Genomic DNA, 10,000 nt, shown 5'->3' on the forward strand with positions numbered 1-10,000 from the left:
ATGTCCAAGGAACACATTCATTCCTTCATTCATTCATTCATTCATTCATTCATCCATTCATTCCTTCATTCATTCATTCATTCATTCATTCATTCATTCATTCATTCATTCATTCATTCATTCATTCATTCATTCATTCATTAGTGTTGCAGCCATTTTAAATACAAACGACTCGTCGCTGCCGGAATCAATTCAGTGTCAGAGTCTCTCGTCTCCACCGTCCTCGTCACATGGTTCACAGTGTGTGGTTGTCATGACAACAGGTTGTGGAGACGATGGATTCGCTGGGGTGTGTGTGTGTGTGTGTGTGTGTGTGTGTGTGTGTGTGTGTGTGTGTTAGCGGGATGTTGTCCAAGGTGACTCTTGAGAGAAACCGTTTCTCTCCATTAATCACACGAGCCAATGAAGGATATTAAACACTTCTAGTATGAAATGTGTTTTTAATACATTTATTACAAAATCTCAGTATTTAATGTCAATATTATACAATAAATGTGTAGAGTTTGAGTGAGAACTGCAGCCTTTTGTTGAACAAACCGGGTTGAAATGACAAGTTTTAAACATTTTGTTCATAAATTTAGTCATTCCAGGTTTTTTTCCAGACAAATAGAAAATGAAATAAGTCAAATAGACGAGATTTCTAGTAAATGTATATCTACCAATTCATAGTTAGTGCTTTACTTCATGAGTGCCAACTTGCTAATCTAGCTATGCTACTTTAATCTGAACTGGCTATGCTATGATATTGCTAGTTTGGCTATGCTATGATAATGCTAATTTGGCTATGCTACAATAATGCTAATTGGGCTAAGCTACATATATGCTAATCTGGCTATGCTATGATAATTCTAATTTGGCTATGCTACAATAATGATAATTTGGCTAAGCTACATATATGCTAAACTGGCTATGCTATGATAATGCTTATTTGACTGTGCTATGATAATGCTAATTTGGCTATGCTACAATAATGCTAATTTGGCTGTGCTATGATAATGATAATTTGGCTATGCTACAATAATGATAATTTGGCTAAGCTACATATATGCTAATCTGGCTATGCTATGATAATACAAACAGGTACATGACATTTCAGCTTGTCAATCATCTGCTCTCAACCAATCACTGGCGCCACAGAAGTAAACCAGCTGTGCTGTGATTGGCTGAGGGGAAAAGGAGGCTTCCTGTCAGGTGTCTCCTCGGCTCGAAGCCCCCTGGAGGTCAAAGTTCAACGTGTGTCTGCAGATGTTCGCAGTCAGCTGGTGGAGCAGCAGCGGTGCCTGGAACAGCAGACCGACATGCGGGTCCAGCTGCTCCAGGACCTCCAGGACTTCTTCAGGAAGAAGGCCGAGATCGAGACGGAGTATTCCAGGAACCTGGAGAAGCTGGCCGAGAGGTTCATGGCCAAGACCAGGAGCACCAAGGACCACCAGCAGTACAAGTAGGCCTGTGTGTGTGTGTGTGTGTGTGTGTGTGTGTGTGTGTGTGCGTGTGTGTGTGTGTGTGTGTGTGTGTGTGTGAGTGTGTGTGTGTGTGTGTGTGTGTGAGTGTGAGTGCGTGTGTGTGAGTTATTAGAATCAACAGCACACCACCTTCAGGTGAATCACGAAAACTTATAATAGTATTAATAATAATGATAATAATGATAATAATTAATGTAATAATAGTTTAATAGTAATAATAATAATAGTAGCTAATAATAATTAGTATTAATAGTTAAGTACATTAGTAACCATTACCAGAAATCACCAATACTCACCAGTACTCTGCAGTAGTCAGCAGGAGTAACGTGTTGTTGTCGTTATTATTGTTGTTGTTGTTGTCGTTATTATTGTTGTTGTTATTGTTGTTGTCGTTATTATTGTTGTTGTTGTTGTCGTTATTATCAGGGTTGTTGTTTTGAAATAAACAAAGCGTTGAAAGTGTTTTATTGTGACTTTGATCTTCAGGAAGGATCAGAACCTTTTGTCTCCAGTCAACTGCTGGTACCTGCTGCTGAACCAGGTCAGTCTGGGTCCTGGTTCTCCCTGACCCTGAACCCTAACCCTGACCCCAAACCCTTGCCTTGACCCTAAACCCTAAACCCTAGCCTTGACCCCAAACCCTGACCCTGACCCTAAACCCTAAACTATAACCTTGACCCTGAACCCTAACTTTGACCCTGACCTTGACCCTAAACCCTGACCCAAAAACCATTGACCCTTACCCTAACCCCTGACCCTGACCCTAACCCTGACCCTAAACCCTAAACCTTAAACCCTAAACCCTAAACCCTCAACCCTGATCCCAAACCCTGACCCTCAACCCTGATCCTCAACCCTGACCCCAAAACCATTGACCTCTGACCCTCAACCCCTCCTGGTTCTGCTCCCGGTCCGTCCTCCAGGTAAGGCGGGAGAGTAAGGACCACGCCACGCTCAGCGACCTTTACCTGAACAACGTCATCAGCCGACTCACGCACATCAGCGAGGACTCGGCCCGGCTGCTGAAGAGGGTGAGTCACGGTTCCAGGTCTAGTACTTTAGTATTGGTAGTACTTTAGTATTGGTAGTACTTTAGTATCTGTGCTCCAGGAGACGAACAAACACCGTTGATGCTTCGTTCCTTCGGTTTCTTAGATGAATGAAGTTTTTCTCTTCTTGTTTCAGAGCAAAGAAATTATCTTCCAGCTGCAGGAAGATCTGATGAAGCTGCTGAATGAGCTGTACACCGTGAGTACTGCACTGTACTACACCCTGAGTACTGCACTGTACTACACCCTGAGTACTGCACTGTACTACACCCTGAGTACTGCACTGTACTACACCCTGAGTACTGCACTCTGTACTACACCCTGAGTACTGCACTGTACTACACCCTGAGTACTGCACTCTGTACTACACCCTGAGTACTGCACTGTACTACACCCTGAGTACTGCACTGTACTACACCCTGAGTACTGCACTCTGTACTACACCCTGAGTACTGCACTGTACTACACCCTGAGTACTGCACTCTGTACTACACCCTGAGTACTGCACTGTACTACACCCTGAGTACTGCACTGTACTGCACCGTGAGTACTGCACTGTACTGCACCGTGAGTACTGCACTGTACTACACCCTGAGTACTGCACTCTGTACTACGCCCTGAGTACTGCACTGTACTGCACCCTGAGTACTGCACTCTGTATTACACCGTGAGTACATCACCAGACGATGACCAGACGATGACCAGACGATGACCAGACGAGGACCAGACGATGACCAGACGAGGACCAGACGATGACCAGATGACGACCAGACGATGACCAGACGATGACCAGACGATCACCAGACGAGGACCAGACGATGACCAGACGACGACCAGACGACCACCAGACGATCACCAGACGACGACCAGACGATGACCAGACGACGACCAGACGATGACCAGACGAGGACCAGACGATGACCAGACGATGACCAGACGATGACCAGACGAGGACCAGACGATGACCAGACGATCACCAGACGATGACCAGACGACGACCAGACGACGACCAGACGACGACCAGACGACGACCAGACGATCACCAGACGACGACCAGACGATGACCAGACGACCACCAGACGACCACCAGACGATCACCAGACGATGACCAGACGACGACCAGACGACCACCAGACGATCACCAGACGACGACCAGACGACGACCAGACGACCACCAGACGATCACCAGACGATGACCAGACGACGACCAGACGACGACCAGACGACGACCAGACGACGACCAGACGATCACCAGACGACGACCAGACGATGACCAGACGACCACCAGACGACCACCAGACGATCACCAGACGATGACCAGACGACGACCAGACGACCACCAGACGATCACCAGACGACGACCAGACGACGACCAGACGACCACCAGACGATCACCAGACGATGACCAGACGACGATCAGACGACCACCAGACGATCACCAGACGACGACCAGACGACGACCAGACGACCACCAGACGATCACCAGACGATGACCAGACGACGACCAGACGACCACCAGACGATCACCAGACGATGACCAGACGACGACCAGACGACCACCAGACGATCACCAGACGATGACCAGACGACGACCAGACGACCACCAGACGATCACCAGACGATCACCAGACGATGACCAGACGATGACCAGACGATGACCAGACGATGACCAGACGATGACCAGACGATCACCAGACGATGACCAGACGATGACCCGTCACGTTTCCCTGTCCAGGTGATGAAGACGTACCACATGTACCACGCCGAGACCATCAGTGCGGAGAGCAAGTTGCGGGAGGCGGAGCGTCAGGAGGGACGCCTGAAGGGCGTGTCGGGGTCGGGCGGGGGGGCGGAGCCTGTGTTCGGCCTGCGGATCGAAGAGCGCCACCAGAGACGTAACGCCGCCCGCAAGATGGAGAAGATGAGAGAGAAGGTGAGGCTCTGGGTCCCAGGGTGACCTTCAAAGTGGTGACCTTCATAGTTCTGACCTTCACTGTGGTGACCTTCATAGTTCTGACCTTCATAGTTCTGACGTTCATAGTGGTGACCTGGTTGTTCCACCAGTTGTTCTACCAGTTGTTCTACCAGTTGTTCTACCAGTTAGACTTGTGGTTTGTTCTCCAGAGGAAGGCCAAGTTCTCGGAGAACAAGCTAAAGACCCTGAAGGCCAGAAACGAGTACCTGCTGACGCTGGAGGCCACCAACGCCTCCGTCTTCAAGTACTACGTCCACGACCTGCCCGACATCGTCGACGTGAGTCTTTGTCCTCCTCTGTTGGGGGTGGGTGGGGTGGGGGTGGGGGGGGTGGGTGGGGGGGAGGTGGGGGGGGGCGGATGTTCCTCATCTGTCCTGCTGTTTCCCTGCAGTGCTGTGACCTAGGGTACCACTCCAGTCTGAGCCGGGCTCTCCGGACCTACCTGTCAGCCGAGCTGAGCCTTGAGGCCTCCAGGAGGACGGGCCTGGAGGTCCTGGAAGGGGCAGTGGAGGGTCTGGACCCGGCCCGGGACCGCCAGCGCCTGCTGGGCCTCTACCCCACCGCCTTCTGCCCCCCCCAGCACTTCGGCTTCCAGTCGCACATGGGCGACGCGGTAGGTCCTCCTGACACCGTGACTGACTGTAACCTGACACCGTGACAGACTGCAACCTGACACCGTGACTGACTGTAACCTGACACCGTGACATGACACCGTGACAGACTGCAACCTGACACCGTGACTGACTGTAACGTGACACCGTGACAGACTGCAACCTGACACCGTGACTGACTGCAACCTGACACCGTGACTGACTGTAACCTGACACCGTGACATGACACCGTGACAGACTGCAACCTGACACCGTGACTGACGTAACATGACACCGTAACGTGACACCGTGACTGACGTAGTGTCAGACTTTGATCTTCTCAAAATCAAACGTTACGTTGTAACAATGTGTAACATTGTAACGTTCCTTGCTTGACAGCAACACGTGAATTGTGACTGACATGTTGTTGTTATTGTTGTTATTGTTGTTATCGTCCAGGTGAACCACATCTCCTCTCAGCCTCAAGTCCAGGCTGAACTCACCCTCCGACTCACGCAGCTGCAAACCCGCCTCACATCTCTGAAGATCGAAAACGAAGAGGTGAGACTGCGTCACACTGTTCACACCTGAAGATCCAGACTGTCACACTGTTCACACCTGAAGATCCAGACTGTCACACTGTTCACACCTGAAGATCCAGACTCCATTGTCACACTAGTATTGGTTTTACCATGTGAGCTGGGACTAGCATGTTCATAGTGGTTAGCTTGTGGGCTAGCATGGTAGCCATGCTCCTGAGTGACGGTGAGGTGTGTTGCGCCCCCTGCAGGTGAAGAAGACCTGGGGGGCCACTCTGGCCACCCTGCAGGACATGACGGTGCTGGACGACTGCGACGTGTCCCAGAGCTTCACCCACAGTCCGTCCTCCGAGTCGGTGAAGTCCAGCGTGTCGGACGGCTACCTGAACAAACCCAGTCTGGCCAAGAGGCGGAGCAACCAGCAGGAGACGGAGCTCTTCTACTTCACCGTGAGGGCAGACCACCCCTGACCTCTGACCCCCTGACCTCTGACTCCTGACCTCTGACCCCTGACCTCTGACTCCTGACCCCCTAATCCCCTGACCTCTGCCCCCTGAGCCCTGATCCCTGACCCCCTGACCTCTGACTCCTGATCCCTGACCCCTTGACCCCTGACCCCTGATCCCTGACCCCTAATCCTTGACCCCCCCAGACCCCCTGACCCCTTACCCCGATCTTCCATTACTGCAGTATTACAGTACTGCAGTATTACAGTACAGTTGCTGAGTTCTGTTCATATTTCCATCCTCAGAAATTCCGTGAATACCTTGAAGGAAGTAATCTGATTTCTAAACTCCAGGCCAAACACGACATTCTGAAGAAAGCCTTGGCGGAGGGTAAGACCAGACCTCACCCCTTCACCATGAAGTGGTGAATCGCTCCTTCATGATGAAGTGATGAATCCTTCATGATGAAGTGATGAATCCTTCATGATGAAGTGATGAATCCTTCATGATGAAGTGGTGAATCCTTCATGATGAAGTGATGAATCCTTCATGATGCTCCACCTTGTTTCTCCTGCAGGATATAAAGCCGAGCTGCTGACCACCAGGTGAGTCTCACAAGTTACTTCTGTTTAACAAGTTACTTCTGTTTAACAAGTTACTTATACCAATTCAAACTGACACCTCTCTTTGTCTCTCTCCTCTCTCTCTCTCTCTCTCTCTCTCTCTCTCTCTCTCTCTGTCTCTCTCCTCTCTCTCTCTCTCTCTCTCTCTCTCTCTCTCTCTCTCTCTCTCTCTCTCTCTGTCTCTCTCCTCTCTCTCTCTCTCTCTCTCTCTCTCTCTCTCTCTCTCTCTCTCTCTCTCTCTCTCTCTCTCTCTCTCTCTCTCTCTCTCTCTCCAGTCGAGGGAGGAAAAACTCCCACAGTAAGCCTCAGGTAATTTCCTCTGCTTCATTTAACTTCCTGATGGTTCCACTGTTTCTACTGGTTCTACTGTTTCTACTGGTTCTACTGTGTTTCTACTGTGGTTCTACTGTGTTTCTACTGTGGTTCTACTGTGTTTCTACTGTGTTTCTACTGTGTTTCTACTGTGGTTCTACTGTGGTTCTACTGTGGTTCTACTGTGTTTCTACTGTGGTTCTACTGTGTTTCTACTGTGGTTCTACTGTGTTTCCAGGATTCTACTAAAGCCATACCTCTGCTTGTGGAGAGCTGCATCCGCTACATCAACTTGCACGGTGGGGTTCTACTGTTCTCCTGTTCCACTGTTCTCCTGTTCCACTGTTCCACTGTTCTACTGTTCTCCTGTTCCACTGTTCTCCTGTTCCACTGTTCCACTGTTCTACTGTTCTATTGTTCTCCTGTTCTACTGTTCTCCTGTTCTCCTATTCCACTGTTCTACTGTTCTCCTGTTCTATTGTTCTATTGTTCTATTGTTCTCCTATTCCACTGTTCTACTGTTCTCCTGTTCTATTGTTCTATTGTTCTCCTGTTCCACTGTTCCACTGTTCCACTGTTCCACTGTTCTCCTGTGTGGTTCCACAGGTCTGCAGCACCAGGGGATCTTCCGGGTGTCGGGTTCCCAGGTGGAGGTCAACGACATCAAGAACTCCTTCGAGAGAGGTCAGAGGTCAAGCTGCTGTAGCCTGAGGAGGGGTGAGGTCCTCTGTTAACCCCCCCCCCCCCTCCCCCCCCCCCTCCACCTCCCCCCCCTCCCCCCAGGTAACGACCCGCTGATCGACGAGGAGAGTAACCACGACATCAACTCGGTGGCCGGAGTGTTGAAGCTCTACTTCCGGGGTTTGGAGAACCCGCTGTTCCCCAAGGACCGATTCAATGACCTGATCTCCTGCGTCCGTGAGTTCTTCAAGGACCAGCAGGGAACCAGCAGGGAACCCTGGAACTAAGTAGTGAAGCTGCAAAGTAATCAGAGTAGCTGTAGAGTTGCTCTGACAGGAAGTCCATTCTGACAGGAAGTCCATTCTGACAGGAAGTTCATTCTGACAGGAAGTCCATTCTGACAGGAAGTTCATTCTGACAGGAAGTCCAGCCTGACAGGAAGTTCATTCTGACAGGAAGTCCAGCCTGACAGGAAGTCCATTCTGACAGGAAGTTCATTCTGACAGGAAGTCCAGTCTGACAGGAAGTCCAGCCTGACAGGAAGTCCATTCTGACAGGAAGTCCAGCCTGACAGGAAGTCCATTCTGACAGGAAGTCTAGCCAGACAGGAAGTCCAGCCAGACAGGAAGTTCATTCTGACAGGAAGTCCATTCTGACAGGAAGTCCATTCTGACAGGAAGTTCATTCTGATAGGAAGTTCATTCTGACAGGAAGTCCAGCCTGACAGGAAGTCCATTCTGACAGGAAGTCCATTCTGACAGGAAGTCCATTCTGACAGGAAGTTCATTCTGATAGGAAGTTCATTCTGACAGGAAGTCCAGCCTGACAGGAAGTCCATTCTGACAGGAAGTCCAGCCTGACAGGAAGTCCAGCCTGACAGGAAGTCCATTCTGACAGGAAGTCCAGCCTGACAGGAAGTCCAGCCTGACAGGAAGTTCATTCTGACAGGAAGTCTAGCCAGACAGGAAGTCCAGCCAGACAGGAAGTCCATTCTGACAGGAAGTCCAGCCAGACAGGAAGTTCATTCTGACAGGAAGTCCAGCCTGACAGGAAGTCCATTCTGACAGGAAGTCCAGCCTGACAGGAAGTCCAGCCTGACAGGAAGTCCATTCTGACAGGAAGTCCAGCCTGACAGGAAGTCCAGCCTGACAGGAAGTTCATTCTGACAGGAAGTCCAGCCTGACAGGAAGTCCATTCTGACAGGAAGTCCAGCCTGACAGGAAGTCTAGCCAGACAGGAAGTCCAGCCAGACAGGAAGTTCATTCTGACAGGAAGTCTAGCCAGACAGGAAGTCCAGCCAGACAGGAAGTCCATTCTGACAGGAAGTCCAGCCAGACAGGAAGTTCATTCTGACAGGAAGTCTAGCCAGACAGGAAGTCCAGCCAGACAGGAAGTCCAGCCTGACAGGAAGTCCAGCCAGACAGGAAGTCCATTCTGACAGGAAGTCCAGCCTGACAGGAAGTCCATTCTGACAGGAAGTCTAGCCAGACAGGAAGTCCAGCCAGACAGGAAGTTCATTCTGACAGGAAGTCTAGCCAGACAGGAAGTCCAGCCTGACAGGAAGTCCATTCTGACAGGAAGTCTAGCCAGACAGGAAGTCCAGCCAGACAGGAAGTTCATTCTGACAGGAAGTCCAGCCAGACAGGAAGTCCAGCCAGACAGGAAGTTCAGCCAGACAGGAAGTCCAGCCAGACAGGAAGTCCAGCCTGACTGTAGACTGTCTCTGGTCCTCAGGGATGGAGAACCTGTTTGAGCGGTCCCAGTGCATCAGGAAGATCCTCCTGGGCGTGTCCAGAGCCACGCTGGTGGTGATGCGTTACCTGTTCGCCTTCCTCAACCAGTGAGTCGATGTGAATGTGAGCCCCGCCTCCCTCTCTGTGATGTCATCACCAACATGGCCGACCACCTGCTCCAGGTGGCGCTGCAGCGTTGAGTCTCACCGTCTTCTCCTCTGTACCGAGTCACAGCGCCCCCTCAGGGCGTGGCATAGCTACTACATCTGTTGTTCAGGAACGTGGACTGGTGAGGGACAGTCTCTGTTTGAGACGTCTCCTGGCGAGGGACAGTCTCTGTTTGAGACGTCTCCTGGCGAGGGACAGTCCCTGTTTGAGACGTCTCCTGGCGAGGGACAGTCCCTGTTTGAGACGTCTCCTGGCGAGGGACAGTCTCTGTTTGAGACGTCTCCTGGCGAGGGACAGTCCCTGTTTGAGACGTCTCCTGGCGAGGGACAGTCTCTGTTTGAGACGTCTCCTGGCGAGGGACAGTCCCTGTTTGAGACGTCTCCTGGCGAGGGACAGTCCCTGTTTGAGACGGTTGGTTCCA

General features: G+C 50.8%; 1 protein-coding gene across 3 annotated transcripts in view; it reads left to right on the forward strand.

The window, feature by feature from the left end:
- LOC308146421 (SLIT-ROBO Rho GTPase-activating protein 1-like) overlaps positions 1-10,000 on the forward strand; it is a 29,321-nt gene that overhangs the window by 14,984 nt on the left and 4,337 nt on the right. For all 3 annotated transcript variants that reach the window (XM_080518221.1, XM_080518223.1, XM_080518222.1), the window contains exons 3-18: positions 1,246-1,441; positions 1,950-2,004; positions 2,387-2,494; positions 2,649-2,711; positions 4,248-4,445; positions 4,637-4,765; positions 4,879-5,100; positions 5,537-5,638; positions 5,868-6,065; positions 6,368-6,452; positions 6,640-6,667; positions 6,961-6,994; positions 7,236-7,296; positions 7,604-7,681; positions 7,781-7,915; positions 9,413-9,518. In XM_080518221.1, coding sequence (XP_080374347.1) covers positions 1,246-1,441; positions 1,950-2,004; positions 2,387-2,494; positions 2,649-2,711; positions 4,248-4,445; positions 4,637-4,765; positions 4,879-5,100; positions 5,537-5,638; positions 5,868-6,065; positions 6,368-6,452; positions 6,640-6,667; positions 6,961-6,994; positions 7,236-7,296; positions 7,604-7,681; positions 7,781-7,915; positions 9,413-9,518 — 1,798 coding nt within the window. The remainder of the gene's footprint in view (positions 1-1,245; positions 1,442-1,949; positions 2,005-2,386; positions 2,495-2,648; positions 2,712-4,247; positions 4,446-4,636; positions 4,766-4,878; positions 5,101-5,536; positions 5,639-5,867; positions 6,066-6,367; positions 6,453-6,639; positions 6,668-6,960; positions 6,995-7,235; positions 7,297-7,603; positions 7,682-7,780; positions 7,916-9,412; positions 9,519-10,000) is intronic.

This window comes from Blennius ocellaris, assembly GCF_963422515.1.
Source record: "Blennius ocellaris genome assembly, chromosome: 22".
Taxonomy (NCBI): Eukaryota; Metazoa; Chordata; class Actinopteri; order Blenniiformes; family Blenniidae; genus Blennius; species Blennius ocellaris.